Source organism: Entelurus aequoreus, linkage group LG12 (genome assembly GCF_033978785.1).
Source record: "Entelurus aequoreus isolate RoL-2023_Sb linkage group LG12, RoL_Eaeq_v1.1, whole genome shotgun sequence".
NCBI lineage: Eukaryota > Metazoa > Chordata > Actinopteri > Syngnathiformes > Syngnathidae > Entelurus > Entelurus aequoreus.
Window position 1 is genome coordinate 41,678,710 of NC_084742.1, and position 24,922 is coordinate 41,703,631.

General features: G+C 43.1%; 1 protein-coding gene across 3 annotated transcripts in view; it reads right to left on the minus strand.

Moving 5' to 3' along the window:
* Positions 1 to 24,922, minus strand: part of arap2 (ArfGAP with RhoGAP domain, ankyrin repeat and PH domain 2) — a 275,757-nt gene that overhangs the window by 145,028 nt on the left and 105,807 nt on the right. For all 3 annotated transcript variants that reach the window (XM_062065971.1, XM_062065972.1, XM_062065973.1), the window contains 3 exons: positions 12,144 to 12,343; positions 9,373 to 9,458; positions 513 to 695 (listed from right to left, as the gene is read on the minus strand). In XM_062065971.1, coding sequence (XP_061921955.1) covers positions 513 to 695; positions 9,373 to 9,458; positions 12,144 to 12,343 — 469 coding nt within the window. The remainder of the gene's footprint in view (positions 1 to 512; positions 696 to 9,372; positions 9,459 to 12,143; positions 12,344 to 24,922) is intronic.

Consider the following 24,922-nt stretch of genomic DNA (forward strand, 5'->3'; position numbering starts at 1 on the left):
TATAAGCTAAAATAAGTGCAGAACAATCTTTCTTGCCCCACTCCTTGACAACGAACTGTTAAAAAAGTTTTGCATAAAACAAAATCCCACTGCGGAGAGTAATAATGTTTATAGATTAAGACAAGCATGCGATCCTACACAAAACTCTTCAAAACCCATTTATATTTATTCTAAAGTGACACTTAAAAAAAAAACAGCTCACTGTAGTCTTTGTAGTCCGTAACAAACATTCCCAAAGGACCAGGATTCATGCAGAGCACTAAATAGATGTGACGGGTGACGAAGAAAAGATGTCCAATTAAATGAGCTTCAGTTCCAACGCCTTTGCTGGAATTACATCTTTTTAGTCTGTAAAATACATTGCTTGTGATTTATAAATGTACACTACGATCTATGGGTCTGTTTTGAAGCTGCTTGCAGGAGGTTGATCCTGTCCAAATCTGCCAAGTCCACTTATAGGAAGTATAATCTACTTTCCACAAACAATTTATTTCTTGATTTGAAAGTTGTACCTTGTTGAGTTGCTCAGAGTCATGGAGACCGTCCAGGACCCGGCAGTACTTCCTCTCTCGGTACTTCCGGCGAGCGAAGGTGGCGCGCTGCTCCGCCGACGCCCCACTGTGAAGCTCTTCCTCCAGCGGCAGGTTAGCTGCCCAGAAGTGGTTGGCATTCTGGTTCCCCACTTCTGAGAAGAGCTGATGAAGATTGCATTAAAAGAGATGTTAATACACTAGATTTGGATCTAGATTCATTTAAAGGAGTCATTTGAATTTTTTGGTAACACTTTAGTATGGGGAACATATTGTCAGTAACAAAGACTTAATTAAGAGTTATTTGGTTAGGGTTAGGGTTAGAGGGTTAGGGTTAGTAACGGTGAATATGTTCCCCATACTAAAGTTTTACCGGCTTACTGGTTGTATAATAAGGCCATGCAGAATAAGGCATTAATAAGTACTTAATAATGACTAATTAAGAGCCAATATGTTACTAATTTGCATGTTAATAAGCAACTAATTAATGGTGAATATGTTCCCATATTAAAGTGTTAACAATTTTTTAAATAACAGAGTAAATTAGTCTTCAAACAATCATTGTTTAAACGCATCTTTGAATTATTTATATCAGGGATATTCAACTAAATAGTTTTGGGGGCCACATTTTCAGAAAGCTAAGGACTGGGGGGCTGGACTTCTCCCCTCTATTAGTCTTATTTTATATATTCTGTAGAACCAGCGTCCTCTTTAGTGGATATTTCAGTTTGGTCTATTTATTTTGTCAGAGTTACAGGAGCTCTCTGCTGTTTTTAAGGACCTTGTGCAAGAAAGCTAGTCAAAGATCCTCTCTATGACTGTTTTTAAGAATCTGCTGCAAATATATGAGTCTCTCACAGGTTTTTTGAACTGAACTCACGAGCCACCAGTTGAATAACCCCAATGATGAAAAAGGGAGGACCTAAAACTGAACTACAAACCCCGTTTCCATATGAGTTGGGAAATTGTGTTAGATGTAAATATAAACGGAATACAATCATTTGCAAGTCATTTTCAACCCATATTCAGTTGAATATGCTACAAAGACAACATATTTGATGTTCAAACTGATAAACTTTTTTTTTTTTTGCAAATAATCATTAACTTTAGAATTTGATGCCAGCAGCACGTGACAAAGAAGTTGGGAAAGGTGGCAATAAATACTGATAAAGTTGAGGAATGCTCATCAAACACTTATTTGGAACATCCCACAGGTGAACAGGCAAATTGGGAACAGGTGGGTGCCATGATTGGGTATAAAAGCAGCTTCCATGAAATGCTCAGTCATTCACAAACAAGGATGGGGCGAGGGTCACCACTTTGTCAACAAATGCGTGAACAAATTGTTGAACAGTTTAAGAAAAACCTTTCTCAACCAGCTATTGCAAGGAATTTAGGGATTTCACCATCTACGGTCCGTAATATCATCAAAGGGTTCAGAGAATCTGGAGAAATCACTGCACGTAAGCAGCTAAGCCCGTGACCTTCGATCCCTCCGGCTATACTGCATCAACAAGCGACATCAGTGTGTAAAGGATATCACCACATGAGCTCAGGAACACTTCAGAAACCCACTGTTAGTAACTACAGTTGGTCGCTACATCTGTAAGTGCAAGTTAAAACTCTCCTATGCAAGGCGAAAACCGTTTATCAACAACACCCAGAAACGCCGTCGGCTTCGCTGGGCCTGAGCTCATCTAAGATGGACTGATACAAAGTGGAAAAGTGTTCTGTGGTCTGACGAGTCCACATTTCAAATTGTTTTTGGAAACTGTGGACGTTGTGTCCTCCGGACCAAAGAGGAAAAGAACCATCCGGATTGTTATAGGCGCAAAGTTGAAAAGCCAGCATGTGTGATGGTATGGGGGTGTATTAGTGTCCAAGACATGGGTAACTTACACATCGGTGAAGGCGCCATTAATGCTGAAAGGTACATACAGGTTTTGGAGCAACATATGTTGCCATCCAAGCAACGTTACCATGGACGCCCCTGCTTATTTCAGCAAGACAATGCCAAGCTACGTGTTACATAAACGTGGCTTCATAGTAAAAGAGTGCGGGTACTAGACTGGCCTGCCTGTAGTCCAGACCTGTCTCCCATTGAAAATGTGTGGCACATTATGAAGCTTAAATTACCACAACGGAGACCCCGGACTGTTGAACAAATTAAGCTGTACATCAAGCAAGAATGGGAAAGAATTCCACCTTGAGAAGCTTAAAAAATTTGTCTCCTCAGTTCCCAAATATTTCCTGAGTGTTGTTAAAAGGAAAGGCCATGTAACACAGTGGTGAACATGCCCTTTCCCAACTACTTTGGCACGTGTTGCAGCCATGAAATTCTAAGTTAATTATTATTTGCAAAAAAAAAATAAAGTTTATGAGTTTGAACATCAAATATCTTGTCTTTGTAGTGCATTCAATTGAATATGGGTTGAAAAGGATTTGCAAATCATTGTATTCCGTTTATATTTACATCTAACACAATTTCCCAACTCATATGGAAACGGGGTTTGTATGAGGAACACTACTACTTCTGTATATCTAAAGAAGTTTAACAAATGACTACCGACTGCATCTGAAGTAAACAAGCTACAGCAACACCTTAGTTCGGGGGTCAGCAACCCGCGGCTCTAAAGCCTCATGCGGCTCTTTAGCGCCGCCCTAGTGGCTCCCTGGACCTCTTTCAGAGATGTGTGAAAATGGAAAATAAATGTATTTGATATATTTTCTGTAGGAGAACAAACATGACACAAACCTTCCTAATTGTTATAAACCCCACTGTTTATGTTATACATGCTTCACTGATGACAGTATTTGGCAAGCACCGTTTTGTCCTACTAATTTCAGCAATCCTTGAACTCATCGTAGTTTGTTTGCATGTACAACTTTCTCCGATACTGCCACAGAAAGACGTGTTTTATGCCACAACCTTCTTTGTCTCTTTTTGTCCACCAAAACATTTTATGCTGTGCATGAATGCACAAAGGTGAGCTTTGTTGATTGTATTGATTCGCTGGAGTGCTTATCAGGCATATTTGGTCAATCCATGACTGCAAGCTAATCAGTGCTAACATGCTAAATAGGCTAGCTGTATGTACATATTGCATCATTATGCCTCGTTTGTAGGTATATTTGAGCTCATTTAATTTCCTGTACTTATGTCCTCTGTGTATTTAATTTACATATGCATGTCATGACACATTATCTGTATGTAACATTGGCTGCATTTCTGTGTTATTTGTGTGCCATGTTGTTCCAGACCACAGCAAACGTTACACAGCTCGCAAAGATTGTAATAAATCCATTAGAAGAAGACAGCCTGCAGTTTCCTTTAACTTGGACACACACATCTATACCATTGGCCATTCTGAGCCACTAATTTCCAGAATTTATCTAATCATGTGAGAAGCCTCCATTTTACTAATCATTTCCAATTTTGCAAAAATGTGTAGAATAAAAATTAAAATACAACATTTCTCTGTCAACGAAGATTTGCGTCAGCCTTTGATAGTAGGCTAATATAGCTAATGTAGACACTTACATCATGTGTTGCCTTCATTATAACACTAATATAAAGCTTTTAATTGTTTGCGGCTCCAGACAGATTTTTATTTTCTATTTTTGGTTCAATATGGCTCTTTCAACATTTTGGGTTGCCGACCCCTGCCTTAGTTAGATAAATCACATTACAAAAAAAATATGTAACTTCCAAAAAAAAGAAGACTTAAATGAGTGCCTTGGGGAACACTTCAGTTATGTAAATCACAAGTTTGGACCCCTGTGTTTAGGGATGATACTCGAAACCGGTTTTCCCGGTTGTTCGATAAGAAAAGAACCGAGTTCTCGGACTCGAATCCCTTTTTGAGAACCGGTACCCGTTATCGAGACCACTATAGTAAAGAAAAAGAGTTGGTTCTTTATTCGAATCCTTGGGAACGAATCCCGTCCCGACCAGAAATACCCTGTGAGACATCACAAGAAATGGCGTCACATAGCTCAGTCATTAGGCGCAGATAGCGAAAGCAGGAAAAAAATGGACGGGAAAAAGCGCTCCAAGGTGTAAAAAAGTTCAAAACAAAAGGTATAATCCAATGAATAACTTTACTGAGAGATTTGAGCAGGGTACAAACACATGACGAATACTTTTACGACCAACCGGAAACATAGCAACCAGGCTAGCAACGCACCTCCTTTACGGCAGCTGTCACAACGTTCTTAAAGCAACCGCAGCACATACATATATATACAACATACCTCCCTTTTTTAACTTTTGTTTTTCTTTCCTTGTAAACAAAACAAAATCACACTGTATATGTGTTGTCTGTCTAATTATAAATAATGCAGACGAGGCGTGTTGGCTGAGTTCTGTCATGTCTGTGTTCATGTTTTTGTTTGGCCATGTGCTGTTTTGTTTTTTGGACATTTCCTTAGTTCCTTGTTTCACTTCCTGGTTTTGTTTGTCACCATAGCAACCATTAGTTTCACCTGTTCCACGTTTGGACTCACACACACCTGTCTCACGTTTTCACAGTCATGTCACGCACCTGTTCACAGTTAGTCACGCACCTGTTTTCACTTATCATGTCACTATATAGGCTTTTCTGTTTCTGTTGTTCGTCCTGGCGACATCACACATTCATGCCATGTTCACAGTTCCTTGTCACGTAAGTTTTTGTTTAATGTTCATAGTTCTCCGCCATTGTGCGCGCCTTTTGTTTTTTCCTAGTCAAGTTTTTTACCTCCGCTGTGAGCGCCTTTTGTTTGTACCTTTTGTTTGAGTTTATAGTAATAATTAAACTATGTCTTTACCTGCACGCCACGTCCGTTCCAATTCTTTTGCACCACGGGAGAGCAAACCACGCCAAAGACCTAGTCTTGACAGATGTCGCCAGCATAAGAGCTCTCCCGCAAAAAATTTGGACAATTTTGACGAGGCAACGTGGGAGGTCCTCCGCGCGATGGAGGAAGAGACGCTACGTTATTCCTCCGGTAAGCGCAGAGACCTGATGTGGGGGCCAGATGGAAATCTGGTGCCATTGAGCTCCAGTTGGTCCGAGGATGGCGCTGCGTCACCGCAGTCCTGGAAGCGCCGCTCCAGACCAAAGACATCAGGGAAGGCGAGCGGACAGCATGCGGCGCTGCCGCAGGCTCCTCCCACTCCGGGCGGAAGCAGGTTGCTGCCAGCTCCACAGCTCCAAAATGACATCACAGACCAGGATTTTTTTTTTCTGAACTCTTTTTCTTTTGATCATCCGCCTCCAGCCAAAGACTCTAAAAACATGATAAGACATTACCAGGACATGTTTTTAGAAATCAGATCCTGTCAATCCAAGCCACCCAAATTCCATTCCCCGCCCCCCAGGACTCAAGCCACGCCCAAGTCACACTTTTTTTTTTCACCCACAAGATCCCAGGTACAAGAAGAAAGACATTTTGGACAATTTAGAGGGGAGGATTCTGCCCTCCTCCTGAACCCCCTCCGCCCACCCCAAAAGACGGTTCCAGACTGCGGGGAGCGCGTCTGGGATCCGCTCCTTGAGGGGGGGGCTAGGGCTGGGAATTGTTCAGGTGGGGTGGGTCAGCATCGTCATGCCAAGCCACAGCCTCCAGCTCGGCCACCACCACCACCTGTCTTTCGTCACGCCAAGCCACAGCCTCCAGCACGACCTCCACCACCTGTCTTTCGACCTGCCAAGCCACAGCCACCAGCACGACCACCACCACCAGTTTTTCGTCCATGCCAAGATCCACCTGCTCCACGCCCAGCTCCACGCCAAGCGCCACCAGTACCTGCTCCACGCCAAGCGCCACCAGTACCTGCTCCACGCCAAGCGCCACCAGTACCTGCTCCACGCCAAGCGCCGCCAGTACCTGCTCCACGCCAAGCGCCGCCAGTCGCAGCCCCACGCCGCCAAGCGCCGCCAGTCGCAGCCCCACGCCGCCAAGTGCCGCCAGTCGCAGCCCCACGCCGCCAAGTGCCGCCAGTCGCAGCCCCACGCCGCCAAGTGCCGCCCGTGGCTGCCCCACGCCGCCAAGTGCCGCCCGTGGCTGCCCCACGCCGCCAAGTGCCGCCCGTGGCTGCCCCACGCCGCCAAGTGCCGCCCGTGGCTGCCCCACGCCGCCAAGTGCCGCCCGTGGCTGCCCCACGCCGCCAAGTGCCGCCCGTGGCTGCCCCACGCCGCCAAGTGCCGCCCGTGGCTGCCCCACGCCAAGACCAAAGCCAAGACCAAGACCCGCCAAGTGACCAAGACCAAGAACCGCCAAGTGACCAAGAACCGCCAAGTGACCAAGACCAAGACCCGCCAAGTGACCAAGACCAAGACCCGCCAAGTGACCAAGACCAAGACCCGCCAAGTGACCAAGACCAAGACCCGCCAAGTGACCAAGACCAAGACCAAGTCCAAGCACCGCCACGCCAAGTCCAAGACCAAGACCAACCACACCAAGACCAACCACGCCAAGTCCAAGACCAACCATGTCAACACCAAGACCAAGTCCAAGACCAAGACCCAGACCCTCGCCAAGACCCAGACCCTCGCCAAGACCAAGACCCTCGCCAAGACCAAGACCCACGCCAAGACCAAGACCCGCCACGCCAAGCTTCGCCGCCTGACGCGCCACGCCAAGCTTCGCCGCCTGACGCGCCACGCCAAGCTTCGCCGCCTGACGCGCCACGCCAAGCTTCGCCGCCTGACGCGCCACGCCAAACTTCGCCGCCTGCCATGATGACGACGCGCCTGCCTCCTCGTCTGCCACGAAGGTGGCCACAGCCTGGTCGTCCGCCACGCCAAGTGCGCCCACCTCATCGGCCATGGATATGGCCATTCCCGGGTCGCCCAACTCGTCAGGTACAGCGGCGATCTACGCGTCGCCGCCACCTGATCCTGCCCCGGTGGATTCGGGGACACCTGGTCTGGCGACCCACCGCCATGTCCCCCGCCCCCCCTCCCATGACTCTTGATCCTGTTTTTTGTTTTTGGACATCTGGGATCTGTCCGTAAGGGGGGGGTTCTGTCATGTCTGTGTTCATGTTTTTGTTTGGCCATGTGCTGTTTTGTTTTTTGGACATTTCCTTAGTTCCTTGTTTCACTTCCTGGTTTTGTTTGTCACCATAGCAACCATTAGTTTCACCTGTTCCACGTTTGGACTCACACACACCTGTCTCACGTTTTCACAGTCATGTCACGCACCTGTTCACAGTTAGTCACGCACCTGTTTTCACTTATCATGTCACTATATAGGCTTTTCTGTTTCTGTTGTTCGTCCTGGCGACATCACACATTCATGCCATGTTCACAGTTCCTTGTCACGTAAGTTTTTGTTTAATGTTCATAGTTCTCCGCCATTGTGCGCGCCTTTTGTTTTTTCCTAGTCAAGTTTTTTACCTCCGCTGTGAGCGCCTTTTGTTTGTACCTTTTGTTTGAGTTTATAGTAATAATTAAACTATGTCTTTACCTGCACGCCACGTCCGTTCCAATTCTTTTGCACCACGGGAGAGCAAACCACGCCAAAGACCTAGTCTTGACAAGTTCTTGACGTTTACTTTCACAGCGTGCTCATAACCTCATTCTTAGCTGCTTGGTGACGACATGCAACAACACTTTTCGGGGCCACCGCGCATGCTCGTCACTCCCGTTGCATGCTGGGTAGTGTAGTTGTTATATTCCCTAGCCTAGCTCATAACATCTTTCCCCCTATAAAGAAATAATGTTAACTCAATAAAGTGTATTTATTTTTTTAGCTTTAACTTTCCATTTTTTAGCATTGTAACCACATTTGCAAACTACTTTTCTCTTCATAGAAGTTTCTTTCAATAAAGAAATAAAGTGCAAAAATGTCAAAGCATCATAACAAACAGTTATGTCAAATAGCAGCAGAAGTGCACTTTTTGGAGAGCTGTATTATTTTCAGTTTTGTGCCCAAGGGACTGATTTTATTTAACACTATATTATTATTTATACACCTATAGTGATCACAGAGACAGGTTGTTTTTGTGTTACTGTATATATTTGTTTTTCTGAAAATTCCCACTTAATATACTTTGGGTAACAACAGTCAATATGTATTTATTTTATTGTATTTTATTAGGGGGGTAACAGTTAATATTTATTTATTTATTAGATTAAATTGTTTTCTTATATAATAAAAGTGAGCTTTTGTTAAACCAATTATTTTCTGTGTTTTTTTCCATATACAACAACCTATCTGGACTCGATAAGAGAATCGATAAGGAATCGGTTCGATAAGAGGATTCGATAATAGGCTCAAACTCGATAATTTCTTATCAAACATCATCCCTACCTGTGTTCAATGTTTGCTAACAAGGTTAAAATGTTAATGCAAGGATCTGACAATGTCTTTACAGTGGTCCAAGTTCTTTTTTACACCAGGAGCACTCCAGTGCTTTATGAACATTTTTTATGAAAAAAATGTTGCCTTCCAAGTTTTGAACTGAACTCTATGGTGTCATTCCTGGGACACATTTTTGGTCCCTGGGCTGCCAGTTGGATAGCCCTGCTTTATATGGTTGATGTTGTTTTTTTCCATACTATCTTACCATAAAGCCTTGTGGGTTGTGTCCTTGAGCAAGACACTTCACCCTTGCTCCTGATGGGTCGTGGTTAGCACCTTGCATGGCAGCTCCAGCCATCAGTGTGTGAATGGGTGATGTGTGTGTGAATGGGTGATGTGTGTGTGAATGTGGAAATAGTGTCAAAGCGCTTTGAGTACCTTGAAGGTAGAAAAGCGCTATACAAGTATAACCCATTTACCATTTACCCATTTAAAAGGCTGGTAGTAGTCGGTAGTGATGGCCCCAGGAGGACTTTGGTGATTTTCCTACCTCCACGAGCTCATTGCTCCAGATGCTGCTGTCCAGCTTCAAGCTGCGCACCTTGGAGATACTGGGGCCGAGGGAGCGGTGCTGCCCTGTCGCCAACAAGAAGAAAAACACAACTCAACAAGCACGAAGGAGCTTACAGAGCAGACATCTTGAGTCCCCTTAGCGCTCCTTAATTGGAAATGAAAGCGCAGAACGAGGGGGTCATTAATTGCTAATGAATCATGAGTAATTAATTGTGTTTGTTGGTTGGCCTGTTTATTTGGGCGGAGAGTGGGGTGGCTTGTGGGGTTGCTTATGGCCGAAGAGAGCACACTCGTGAATAAAACATATAACACGAACCACACTGCATGTGTGAAATATTGTCCTATGAGTAACGGCGGATTATTTCGAATTGAAATAGAGCAGCGGTGGCATGACTTGACACAGATTCGAGAGCTTTATGATGGCGCTACAAGGTGGACAGCACCGCAGGGCCTACTGTATAAGGCTTGTTGTCGAGAAAACGGAAGCCGGTACAGGGTGCCTCACATATACTATGAATAACCAAATGTGTTCATCTTTCCCCTGGTGAGCCACAACAAAACACAAAAAAAGCGCATTCCCATCACAACGGCTAGCCCACAAAAAAAGACCAAGCTGCCACACTTTTCACCCCCAATTAAAAACTTTCCCAGTGACTGCAGTGACAATGCTATGCAAGCTGTCCTCCTTCCTACTAGTACTATTATCTCACTGTGCTGAAGCATGGATCACAAGGACTGCTGTCTTACTACATGGCATTTTTAAAAAGAAATACTATAATATAATACGATACTATCATATGACACTATTTGTCACCAGCGGGAGCAAATATTATTAGTGATGTTGTAGTTCTAGCAACCAGTACACATTCATCAGTGTTTTACTACAACTACTAATGCAAATACTATTAACAATAATACTAAAAAACATTTATATATCCACCACTTTTATATTTGCGCCTGTTTTTCATGAGACTGAACTCAAAAATATAAACCTTTTACTATGCAGGGTCTATATGTCTCTCTAATATTGCTCACAAATCTGCCTAAACCTTGTTAGTGAACACTAATCCTTTGCAGAAATTATTCTTCCCCTTCAGAGGATTGGCATATCAAGATGCTGATTAGCCAGCTTTCGGCTGGCCACAATAAAAGCCACACAAAAAATATGCAGTTTTATTACACACCACAATGCCACATGTTGCCAGTGTTGAGGAAGCATGCAATTGGCATGTAAAGCTTTTGCCCATGAATTAAATGTTCATTTCTCTACCATAAGTCGTTTCCAATAGTGTTTCATAGAATTTGGCAGTACATCCAACCGGCCTCACAATCGTACACCACTTGAAACCACACCAGCCCAGGACCTCCACATCTTCACCTACAAGATGTCTGACACCAGCCACCCAGACAGCTAGGGCAACAATTGGTTTGCACAACTAAAGAATTTCAACACACAAACAGGAAACTCATATGCATGCTCGTCGTCTTCACCCTGGTCTCCATCTAAACGACTTCAGTGGAAAGATGCTAACATTCGATGGAGAGGTGTTCTCTTCCCAGACCATCCACAGTTTCACTGTTAAGGGAAGATGGCAGACAGCGTTGTGTGGGTGAACCACGGATGGAGTGGGATTGGGTTATGAACAACAACACGGGTGCATTTTATTGATGGCATTTACAATGGACAGATAAAAAACAAAAAACACCCCAGTTCTTATCCCCAGATATGCCACCCATTGACCATGTTTGAGGTTCTGTTGAATAGCAAATAAGACAACCATTGAAGAGGACTGGACCAATGTTCCAAAGACTTGAACATTATCAACTCTATGCAAAGGAGAAGTGTTGCACTGTGTGGACAAAGAAACCTAAATTTTCAATTGCTCACGCACCACAAATCCAAATCAAATCCAAATTTTATCAAATACAATTTGATATTTCAGTAGCATTTAAGGTAAATAAATGCTATAATAATAATAATAAAAATCATTTTAAAAACGGCTATAATTAGAACATTTGTGGTAATAATACAATTATTATTTAAATGTTTTTGTTTTGTTTACAGCTCATTACAGTTCTCCACATACTTGTCAGCAACTAGTAGGTAGTGACCACAATGTATCCAACTGGGCACCCTCCTATTATATCGGGTATATATGTTCTAGGGTTAGATTCCAGAGCGCACATATTTTCTTTCTGCACGTAGTGGAACATAATGGACTCTAAAAGTCCTTTAAGTCAATGCAACTAATAAAAATGTGCGAGTAGGAGCTCTGTCCGCATCAGCGAGTGAAGCGACAGGCTATTAAAATTCATTCAGTCTTGCTCCAAGACGAAGAAGAAGAAGAAGAAAAGCCAGTCTGGGATCATTTTTACCATTAGCTTTCTCATTACTTCTTCCCTCTTCCTCTTGTTCAGCACTTCTCTTTATTGTCTGTGACATCAGAGCGCTAATTATAAGTGAGGCAAAGCATTGGTATTCCGAGCGGATCACCGTCTAATTTAAAGGAGAGCCTCCTCCTCTCTCACCAAGCGTGTCGACCAAATGTAATATTAAACAGCCCAGCAAATGAAATCATTTAAGGGTGTTTGAGGAGGGATGTTGGATATCTGATGGCTACCAATTACATGGGCTTTGCTGAGGTGAGGTGAAGAATCGCATTAAAAGTTCTGGCTCTTAGGCATGAAGAGATAAAGAGGGAGGGAAGTGTAGATAGTGTAGATGGATAGAACACGCTTCAATCCCACCTGCACACTTCTTACAGATGACCACGCCCAGGTTGATCGATGCCCACTCAGGCTGTGGGGCACGGCAGTCGGCACAGATCCTGTTGGCCTCGTTAAACCAAATCTTCTCGGCCACCTCGTAGTCAGACAACGTCTCTGCAATGGACTCCTGAATGGCCTCCATCCACTCCAGCTTCTCCCGCTCTGACTCGGCCACAAAGCTGCAAAGAATGGGTTACTGGTTACACATTTGATTTGAGCAAACAATTCAAAAGCACACCGTGGATTTTTAATGGGGTTAGAGTGGGCTTGCAATATTTGGAGGCCTTTCAGTGGGTGGGGTTGCATGACTTAAACTACAGTAAATGCTTTAATAAACACCTCTGTAAACTTCCTGTTGTAGTTTTTATTTACTCCACAAAAAAATTTAATTTGAAGTATCATTATTGGTCAGTGCATTACTACTCGGCTGAAGGTGTGTTACAATGAACTCATCGTTATTTATGCTGGCTGGCTTTGTGCCATATTGCTATGACAACATTGATTCTGTTGCTCCTGTGTTGTACGGTATACTTATTCATAAATTACAATGTGGTCTAATAAAGCTACATGTTGTGAACCCGCATTGCTGCAGTGGTTGTGACCCCAAGATGCAGGAAACAGGAGATTGATGTGCAGGTAAGAGGATTTTAATATGAACTCAAAATAGGAAGAAGCAGTCATACATGTAACAAAGTCCTAACATAGTCAATTCTCGAGTCATGAGGAACAGGCCAGGCAGGCATAAGTAGCAGCCTGATTGGCAACTGCAACCAGGTGTGCTGGGCTGCCAATCAGGGACAGTTGAGGAAAACGAGCGCTCAGAGGAGACATGCAGGAAATGGAAACCAAATAGGAGCACTGGCAGGAAATAAACACAAAACAAACAAACACAAACAGAAGTGAAGTGACAGATCGTTAGCTACTGCTATCTAAAGCGCTGCTCAGCCGTCCATCGTAGATAAGCATTGTTGTTTTCCAAGCGAGCAGACATTTCAATGGCTTGCCTGATCTTATCATCCATGCTGGCTCTCAAATTGATAAATTTTCCCATTTCAGTAAGCCCTTTAGTGATGTGATCCAATTTACGATTCAGTTCAGAAATCACCACATTGTGTTCCCACAGCTCGACCCATTCCTTCCTTTGCCACGGGAAGCCTTTGGGCTCCTTGAACGACTGCCATAGTCTACCAAATTTGATGATACACCAAAGCAATGCTCAGCCCAATCAGCAGAAGCCCAGCGATCTTGGTTCCAAATAGGCAGATGTCTTCCACGTCAAGAGTCAAGAGTCCAGCTTATCAATTCCATGTTAGGTGTTCAGATATCGGAGGACAGCGCAGAAAAATAGGTTTCTTAAAAAGTATAAGAAAAGACAAGACATAGAGCGCAAGCAGGGAGAGACAGAGAGGGTGGGAATGCGACCGCCTCCGCCAAGTACAAGTTGACAATGGTGGAGTCCTTTATGTCCTGTGGGACAGCACCTTCTCTCCCAACACAAGCAAAGGAGCTTGTGGAGATGGTCAAAGAGAGCAGGCTTTCCACATTTAAGGACTTCAGATGTGATCCCATTGCTGCTTTGTGATTTATCGGGGATGCAGCGTTCGTGAGCTCCACAGGTGTTGGTTCCATGTCCAGTTCTTCTGAGGTTGATGTTCAACATGACAGAGTGCTGCATCAGAGATGGTGTTTTCACTGGCAGTCATCACAGTTAGAAATGATTTCTCCTGAAGATGATTGTTTGATGTGATGGTCTGAGCGCTTTTTGATGTCATCATACATACCTTTTAATGTTACCAGAATCAGCAGCTCGCTGGATGTTATTGCAAAGCTGTAGTCAGTAGCTGTTGGCACAGTGTCGGGAGGCTAGCTGGAGTTTCTTGCTTGATATCCTGAGGATATATAAGGACCTGTTGGATAGCATTTGTTTGTAGTTGGTAAGAGCAATTTGTTTTTTCTTACAGTATTGGAGTCAATACAGATGCATTGGCTTCGAAGCAATTATAGGACCTCCTTTGTTTTCTGCCAAAGACCTTTAGAGTTGTACTATGGATGCTATATTGTGAGACATCCCATCACCGTTAGACAGAGCTGTCTTGAGGTAGGCGCGGGAGGAGATAAAGCTGCTTTTGTTTGGAGATATTTTTTATTACTGTGTCAAGCGGATTGTAGAAGTTGTCCTTTATTTCTTTGGAGGAGCTGAATGTTGGTGCATCAACACTCACCAGGTGAACAGGTCCCATGGTTGTGTTCAGGCAGAAAGTTAATATCCTCTCTGAACCACCTGTAGGTGGTAATATTGCTCTCAGTAGAGTTTTCTTTATTGTGTATTCCCTGGTTTCAGTAGGAGGCTTGCCCTTTTGTTAGTGAGCCGGATGAATAGAGTCAGGTTTTTTGAATGGTTGAAATGTCTATTTGCCTCTTTAGGAGTTCATTGTTAATAACTACAGTCTTCTGAACATCATTTATGCCAAGTGGGTCCTTCGTCAGCCCGGGCGTCATGGTTACGACATTCTAGCATCCCAGAGGTAATGCTGGAGTCGTTGCTTGATAGGTTTGGTTTGTTTTACTTGGTGCGAAAATTTACAGCCCACTAGTCAGGATAAATCTATCAGCTTCATGCAACCAATGAAGCAGGTAGGCTGTGGCAGGACAGCACCAAATTTGCAGGGGACTGCCCAGCTTAAGTCGGGCTATAGCTGTAGTGAATTGTGAAGTGAAGTGAAGTGAATTACATTTATATAGCGCTTTTTCTCAAGTGACTCAAAGCGCTTTACATAGTGAAACCCAATATCTAAGTTACATTCAAACCAGTGTGGGTGGCACTGGGAGCAGGTGGGTAAAGTGTCTTGCCCAAGGACACAACGGCAGTGACTAGGATGGCGGAAGCGGGGATCGAACCTGCAACCCTCAAGTTGCTGGCACGGCCGCTCTACCAACCGAGCTATACCGCCCTACAAATGAAGAATCTCCCCTACTGTCGGAGGCAACCTCTGGCACTTCACTCTATGCCAACTGAGAAAAAGGTTAGGCTTAGTATTCTATTTAACCAATATATGGGGCAGTGGTCAGCGGGCGACAGAGCATGTCCATATGCCAGTGGCCCACTGCTTCTCTGAAATCCTCTTCAGTTTAGCCTGGAAACGCAAGGTTCCAGTTTCCGTGTGTGGTCACGACGTGGCACTGCAGGAGTTTTGGCGGTGGAGAGGCTACGTCCCCCCAGGAGGAGACCTACGCACTCGTCTTATCACTCGGCTTTTCCGCAGGGAGGATTAGCCAACTGCAGAGCAAGCAGAAGCAGCATGCACTAACTACAAGCACCTCAAATTGCAGTACTACAGCGCGGGGACAGCACACACACCATGTGCAAGCACACATACGTGACTTCCTGTGGGAGCAGTTTCCACCATCATTTTCAAATTTAATGCAGCTTTGGTGCTTTGGTTTTGTTGGCCTAAAATGTGTTGATTCTGGTAAAGAAGCCATGAAGCCATGCCATGACATGCCAAGCCAAGGAAGTGTATAAAAACCCACAATTAATTATTATAGAATAAATCATAACCAATCCTTCAACACGTGATCCTTAAAAGCTTTTGATAGTGGGAGGAGCAGTGGGAAGAAGGTGGACCTGCAAGTGGTATTTATACCTGTATAAGAAGACTGCTTACAAGTGCACACACAGCATGGTTTTATAAATCTGAATATTTTTTGTGGTTTGTGAGTACAAAATGTTCAGCGCTGGAATCCACAAAGAGTTTTATAAATGAGGCCCCAGATGTCTAGCTCAACCCTTGACTGATTAATTTAACGCTTCTCCTTCCAAAATGTATTAAGTTGCTTTGGTGAAAGTAAGTGGTGGAAGAGGTAGAACTGAGGCTGGTAGATGAGTAGAATTTATACAATCACAATAATTAAACCTCTGCCTTATGAATTTAAGCTGTTTACACTTCCCTTGTGGACTACTATTTTAGCTTTTTATCGCAATGTTGGAGGGGATCTCTGCCTCAAAAATCACACCACTCTTGTGTTATCAGGGCCGTCGTATAAGGGAGAAAGGTGATGACCATTCTAAGGGCCCACAGTCCGCTAGGGCCCACACACAGCCCCCAGTAGCCTCTACGACAAAATTATTATGCATACACTGAACTAATATATATTAATGCGAATGAATCCAAAATAAAACAAAGCCACAAGATAAACAGTATTCTAATTTTAATAATTACAACCCCCCTGGGCCCTTCTTAAAAATGATTTGGTCCACACCGCGGTTCGTTTCTCCAATGGTTCTTCCTCCTCAAAATTAGGTGAGCGCGAGCGAACTCCAGCAGTGTTTTGATTGGGGCTGTGCAGTATTTTTAGAAAGAGATATTTACTTGAGACTAGGGTTGTACGGTATACCGGTATTAGTATAGTACCGCGATACTAATGAATCATATTCGGTACTATACCGCCTCTGAAAAGTACCGGTCCGCCACACCCCGTCGTCACGTTGTGTCATTGCTGGTTTACGAGCAGACGAGCATGTTCGGTAGCGCACAATCACGGAGTACTTACAAGCAGACACAGCGTGTAGACAGAAAAGGGAGAACAGACGCACTTTGGCTTAAAAACTAACGATAAAGGTGAAGCTATAACACTGAAACGCCCACTGAAAGAGGTGCTTTAAGACATGGTTGGCTAGCTAGCAGCTAACGTCCTGCCTCAGCAGCTACTTCTAAATCACTAATCCTCGCCTCCATGGCGACAAATAAAGTGGTGTCTTGTATTTGATGTTTAAAATCCCCACGCTGTGCTACATAACAAATGTATGAAGGAATCCAGTTATTTAATCACAAGTGAACAAGTCAACGATGCAGCTGTGAAGTTCATTATGACACGATGGAGGCCTATTAAACAATAGCGACAGCCTTGACTGTAGTAGCTTATTAACATCTGGATTGAAGGACAACAAATGTGGCTCATTCGGAATTTGACCCAAATCTTTCATGACATACTGTATGCTTCTTACTAAACTTTAGATGTAGAAGTAGATAAACAACCCAATAATAAAAACCTCAAATCACTCCTTTCAACTCTCAAAAAGCAATGCAATAAATTAAGAAATAAGTCAACCAACCTGACTAAATTCTTTAAAAAAAATTACATTAACGACAAAATAGAGGAAAACACAAATAAGCCACGTGAGCTCTGGTAAATTCTCAACAACCAGCTTCCCGGTTGCAGCCAAAAACTTAAAACCAGACTTACCAACATCAGCATCAAGGAGGGTGACTCCCTCATTACAGACAAAATGGAGGTAGCTAGCAGACTTAACATATTTTTCACCAGCATAGCCGCAACCCTTGTCAACAAGCTGTCCCACCACTCTGGTCGCTTTGGTGTAGAACACATTAAAGCCTTCTACAGAAAGCTAGGAGTATCCAACAATGATTTCAAATTAGAAATGGTCACAACTGATTGAAAAATTGAGCGCGCTCCACCCAAACAAGGCCACCGGCCTTGATAATATTCCCTCCAAATTCCTCACGCACATAATAAACCTCTCAATTTCACAAGGCCAAGTACCAAAAGATTTTAAGATAGTAAGAGTAACTCCCCTCTTTAAAAAAGGAAGCAAATTGGAACCTGGCAACTACCGACCTGTTTCTATTCTCAGTTCCATTTCGAAAGTAATGGAAAAAATTGTTTATGAACAGGTCGATAGTTACCTTGCCACTAATAAACTCATGTACAAATTGCAATCCGGCTTCAGAACTAACCACTCCACTGACACATGCCTTCTCTATCTGACCGACCACATCAAACATGAGGTGGACGCGGGCAAATACTGTGGCATGGTCATGCTGGACCTTCAGAAGGCCTTTCACACCGTTAACCACGCTATACTGTTGGATAAGCTCAGAGCAATCGGATTTAACAAAACCTCATCGAGCTGGATGCAATCTTACTTGGAGGGGAGGAAACAGGTGGTAGAGGTGTACGGCAGCGTGCCCCCCCCCCCCCCCCCCTCTCTCTCTCAGTGAGCTGTGGAGTCCCCCAAGGCAGTATATTGGGGCCTTTACTGTTCCTAATATACATAAACGACTTGTCATCGGCATGTGACTGTGAATTGTTCTTGTTTGCGGATGACTCTGCCCTGCTGGTATCCGGCAAGGACAAGTCGCAGGTGGAGAAAATCCTCAGTGCTGAACTCTGTAGAACTTGCACCTGGCTCGCTGACAACAAGCTATCCATACACTTGGGTAAAACTGAATCCATCCTGTTTGGGTCCCACATCAACCTTAAGAAAGTCAATGACTTCACTATAAAAGTGGGTGACATTGTTATCACCAGGATACCTACCTAGGTTCCATTCTAGCGGCTAATCTTTCCTTTTGAGGAAACGTTTGGGAACTGAGGAGACCAATTTTTGAAGCTTTTCAGGTGGAATTCTTTCCCATTCTTGCTTGATGTACAGCTTAAGTTGTTCAACAGTCCGGGGTCTCCCTTGTGGTATTTTAGGCTTTATATTGAGCCACACTTTTTCAATGGGGGACAACTCTGGACTACAGGCAGGCCAGTCTAGTACCCGCACTCTTTCACTATGAAGCCACACTGTTGTAACACGTGGCTTGGCATTGTCTTGCTGAAATAAGCAGGGGCGTCCATGATAACGTTGCTTGGATGGCAACATATGTTGCTCCAAAACCTGTATGTACCTTTCAGCATTAATGGTGCCTTCACATATGTGTAAATTACCCATGTTTTGGGCACTAATACACCCCCATACCATCACAGATGCTGGCTTTTCAACTTTGCGCCTAGAACAATCCGGATGATTCTTTTCCTCTTTGGTCCGGAGGACACGACGTCCACAGTTTCCAAAAACAATTTGAAATGTGGACTCGTCAGACCACGGAACACGTTTACACTTTGCATCAGTCCATCTTAGATGAGCTCGGGTCAAGCGAAGCTGGCAGCATTTCTGGGTGTTGTTGATAAATGGTTTTCGCTTTGCATAGTAAAGTTTTAACTTGCCCTTACAGATGTAGCGACAAACTGTAGGTACTGACAGTGGTTTTCTGAAGTGTTCCTGAGCCCATGTGGTGATATTCTTTACACACCGATGTCGCTTTTTGATGCAGTACCGCCTGAGGGATCGAAGGTCCGTAATATCATCGCTTACGTGCAGTGATTTCTCCATATTCTCTGAACCTTTTGATGATATTACGGACCGTGGATGGTGCAATAGCTGGTTGAGAAATGTTGTTCTTAAACTGTTGGACAATTTGCTCACGCATTTCTTCACAAAGTGGTGACCCTCGCCCCATCCTTGGTTGTGAATGACTGAACATTTAATGGAAGCTGCTTTTATACCCAATCATGGCACCCACCTGTTCCCAATTAGCCTGTTCACCTGTGGGATGTTCCAAATAAGTGTTTGATGAGCATTCCTCAACTTTCTCAGTTTTTTTTGCCACTTGTGCCAGCTTTTTTGAAACATGTTGCAGGCATCAAATTCCAAATGAGCTAATATTTGCAAAAAAATAACAAAGTTTACCAGTTCCAACGTTAAGTATCTTGTCTTTGCAGTCTATTCAATTGAATATTGGTTGCAAAGGATTTGCAAATTATTGTATTCTGTTTTTATTTACGATTTACACAACGTGCCAACTTCACTCGTTTTGGGGTTTGTACTTACAGTGAAAAATTGTGAAGTTTTCAATCGAGCTGTGTTTGGCTTACCACATGAATATAGACGTGAATCAAGTATTATTGTGATCTAACCATAGCGATGTTCCACAAGGAGTAAAATATGCTATGAAGTTAATTTTCGACCGTGTCTGGAAATGCGTGGAGGAGTTCATTCTGAATCTAAATGGACCGCCTCCCCAAAATAACCGTTTTGTAGGCATACTAAGAAAGAGGGTTAAAAATCTAACTGTGGGGAAAAATTTACACCAAAGCATATCCAATACATTATTTATCTTGACATTTTGACCCCAGGGCCCAACTTTGCCAGTACAGATCGGGCCTGTGGCCCACTCAAATATGAACACTGAATTAGTAATTTTACTCTAGATAGTATCTTAATAGTACTCAATTTTCATTCTAACCTTCTTAAATTTTAGCAGGTCTAAACCATGTTAAAAAATATGAAATTATTAACCACAAAGACCATTATTTATTCAACACATAAACCAGCACAAATAACAACATGCCGAACAACGTTTGGATCAGATTAATTACAAATAAATCCAGTCAGTATACTGCAAACAAAGGACTGATGAAAAATGAATTTGCATACAATTATGCAGTACTAAAATAAATACATTCTAACTAAATCGATGATAATAATAAATAAATATGAGATATGGTTCCTAAATAAATTGTTAATAAAATCAAAATTCAAATGAAAATACAGCCTTATAAGCTCTACATAAAAAAATGTAAACACATTTTCCATGTCAGAGCCTAAAGTTGCTCTAAATTTATGTGACAAGTAAACAATAACAGTCACAACTCTGTCATCGCTTCGGTCATCATTTTTGCACTAAAAAAATATCTCCATGACATTTTCTCAAGACTGCGTCTGTCAGTTGACTGAGTGACAGGTGCAAAAGTGGAGTGGTGGAAAAGTGTATTTGGACCACAATGAGAAACAGATATTTTGTGCCGGAAACACTATGGGTGCCCTTGCGGCCCAAAAATGGGCCCTGTGGTTAAGAAACACCGATATTGACCACAAGGAAGGAAGACTGTTTTATCTTAATTATTTACAGTGGAAAAGTTCTTTTTACGGTTCTGACAATTAAAAAAGAAAAAAAGTGAAATGCGAAGGATGCATTAAAGTTAACGTAGACGTTTTTTATCATTATTATTAACCAGTGGTGTGCCATCAGGGCCAGCAAGGCCTTGTCTGCTGGCCTAACATAACCAGAAATCATGATCATAATTAAAGAGACAATTATTTTTGTATTTACTTTCCCTAAATATCTAAAAGTATTCATATTCTCTTCATGACATATTATGCACATAGACATGAGTTGAGAGACAGTTGCGAAAGCCAATCAGATCACAAGTTGTTGACAGTAGCCTATCTAGGTAGCCTGATGTTAACGAGACTGTGATTGGATACTTACTTGTCACTCCAAAGTGAGTATCCATTCACAAGTTTCAATATAGCAGGAAGCAGGAAGTGTTGCGCCGTAGCCATACCGGGATAGCAGAGAAGCAGAAAAAAACGTTGATTAGGTGGCAGATATACGTATATTTGCAAGGCCATTTTCAAGAAGGATATTTAAAGAGAAACTACATCTTGTGAGACCATGTCGGCCAACCGATATAATAGGGAAATGCCCGCCATTTCCACTTGAATAAGCCGACGACAAAGGATCAAATAGGTGCTACTAATTGTGAGTTGAATATTAAATGTTTTCACTTTTAATGTTTTTTGCCATTTTAATTTTGACAGTACCACATAAGATATGTTTGAATCGCTGAGGCGTTTTAATTGATTTTTAAATGCGCAAGAAAATAACCTGTTTTGTATACTGTTCAATGCCCAGTAGGGCGTAAATGTGTTCCTGTATAGTATTTCTCCAGCAATGGTCATGTGGTGACATCAATTATGGTATTTTGAGAGGTAATCTTTGAAGTCGGACGTCACTGAAGGCCTAGGTGGGAAACGCACGACCCGCCCCTGTTAATAACAGTGGTTAACGTCTTCTTACATTTATATGATCATTAGGACTGGGATTGGCTGGCGACCAGTCCAGGGTGTACACCATCTCTCACCCAAAGTCACCCTTTCAGCGTGACCCAAATTAGGTAAGGTACAAAAGGTATAGAAAACAGGAACGTGTACAAATGAAATTACAGGAGGTGCGTTTCGTTTAAGGAAGACTGTCTTACCATTGTTTTCTTTTTGCACTTAATATGACGAGAAGTACCTGTACAGCAACAGATTGACACGAGAACAGATTATTTATGCTGCCACTGTACTTTTGGTAACGTTTCTATGAAGATTAGATGAAATTTGGACCAATGACAAAGAAACATTGGCCAATCAGAAGTCAGATTGTTGCATTGATTGATTGATTGATTGAAACTTTTATTAGTAGATTGCACGGTACAGTACATATTCCGTACAATTGACCACTAAATGGTAACACCCGAATAAGTTTTTCAGCTTGTTTAAGTCGGGGTCCACGTTAATCAATTCATGGTAAAGGTGGTAAGGATACCACCTTAAAATGTAGTTTTACCATGACCTGCACCTCATTACAATGGACTTCAAAGCATGTCTTTCAGAACCAATATCTCCTCCACTGGGGAAAATCCAAAGACCTTTCATTTCAGGCGTTTTCTTTCGGGAATAATTCCGCTCTAAGTTCCAAATATTGTCAACACACTCCCATTCAAAGCAGGTTTCCTCTGATATGCCATTGAGCTAAAAGGCTTTATCTGCAGATTTACTTTTTTTTTTTTTTTTGTGTCCTGTCCAGCTTCTCAGGCAAATCATATAGTTGATGTAGATGCCCATATCGGCTGTTTAGATTTACTTTACAAAAGAGAAGTGTAGGATACTTCTCTTGTTGCCTTACTTGTATTTGACTTTATTAAATGTATTTATATTATCATTTGGTGCAGCCGGGCCGGAGCAGGAGGGGATAGAAAGAGAAAAAAAGGAAGACAGAGGGTGGAATTGTGGGGACAAGAGGGGGATTGGACAGAGAGACAAAAACAACAACAGCAAACACAACAACAACAGAGCAACATCAGCAAATACGACATGTACAAATATGATGGTAAAAGTAATAGCAAATAAGCAGTTAGCGAAAATAAAAAATAATACAGAAATGACAATGAGCATTATTACACTAAAAATGGAGCAATACAAATACCAATAGAAATAGTGCTATTGATAATAAACAATACCAATACTTTACTTTTATTATCAACAATACAGTTGTTCAAATGCAACAATACATAATGATAACTAGAGAAACGAAAGAATGCAGAAAAATGGAGGGGAAAAAAGAGAAGCAACGTACATTAACCTTGTAGATTGTTAAAGTAACAATAGGTTAAGCTTTGTCAGTGTGCCATGTGTTATACCCAGTTTACCCTAGGGCAACAACATTAATATATGTTTGATGAAACGGGAAGACCGCCCACCTCCCACCCCCGGAGAGCGCGGCGAGGCCAGCCCCCGGCCACCCCACCCAAGTCGGCCGCCACAGGACCACCCAGCACGGGGCCACGGGAACCACCCACCCCACCCGCAGGGACCCCAACGATGGAGATGGAACAACCAGCAACCTCCCCGCCGAGTCCCCCCCCTGAGGTAGGGGAAAAAATAATAAAAAAATTACAAAAATTATATTAATAAAATATATTAAAAAAATAAAAAATAAATAAATAAATAAATATATTTTAAAAAAAAGAATTAAAAGAAGATCACAGACATGCTGACACACAAGGTCACTACCCCAACAACTGGCCGACTCGCAGCACCTCGGAAAACCTTGCAGCACCAAGCTACCACAGTAGACGCAGGGACTAGACCCAGCAGGCCCCAACCAAGACGGGCACCCGAAGGGATGGACGGTGGGACCCAGGAGCTCCAGACACGCAGTCCGGATGCAGTAGCCTGAGGCGCCGACCCCCACCTGACAGGCAGGCCCAGAACGTACCCCCAGAAATATACATACATATCTATATACATACACATACACATGTACACATACACACACATACACATATATACATACATACATACACACACATATACATACATATACACAGTTTGTCAGCCCCGACAACCACCACGTGCGCGCGCTGCCACCAGTCACAACATCAGCCACCCCCCTGCACCAGACCCAGCAGCCACGGGCGCCCACACCACAAACAAACGGCAGCAGAAACAGCAGCCGCTCTAAAATGTAGTTTAGCCATGACCTCCACCTCATTACAATGGACTTCAAGGCATGTCTTTCAGAACCAATATCTCCTCCACTGGGGAAAATCCAAAGACCTTTCATTTCAGGCGTTTTCTTTAGGGAATAATTCCGCTCTAAGTTCCAAATATTGTCAACACACTCTCATTCAAAGCAGGTTTCCTCTGATATGCCCTTGAGCTAAAAGGCTTTATCTGCAGATTTACTTAGATCCAAATGCTTAGCAGTAAGTTTTCTTTGCTGCAAACTTGAATGTCTTTGTCCCCTCTTCCTAATTGTCATTCTCACTGCTAATAATAAAAGCCGGCGATAGTATCTGTGGCAGCGGCAAAACAATGGAAAAGCCAAAGTGAGCCCGCCCAGCCTAAAGTGATTAGATGAGTTTGTGGCTAATCCCCACCTTGAGCAGGTAGCACAAGGCTGCCATGGTGACCAATCGATGGGATCCACACACACACAATAAAATAAGCCTTTTCAGCATTCACCTCATCAAAACAATTCGGGAGCTCATTTTAATTCCACCTCTTTTTTTTTGTCTCAGTTCAACACAAAATGGCAATTACGTCCAGGTTATTAACGAAAGCGCCAAACGACGGCACCATTAAGAAGGCTGACACAAACAGATCGATTGGACAGACGAGGGACAGGTAGAGCGACGAGGGAGGGTCTTACATAAATCAAGTCAATCTACAAAAGGCGAGCAGAAACAATGACAAAAAGAGAGAGAGAGAGAGATGTTGTGGACAAACAAACAAGGCCGTGCTTTGTGATGGTTGTATTCTAAATGGGCCATTACGGCTCAAACCAACTGCGCGCGTA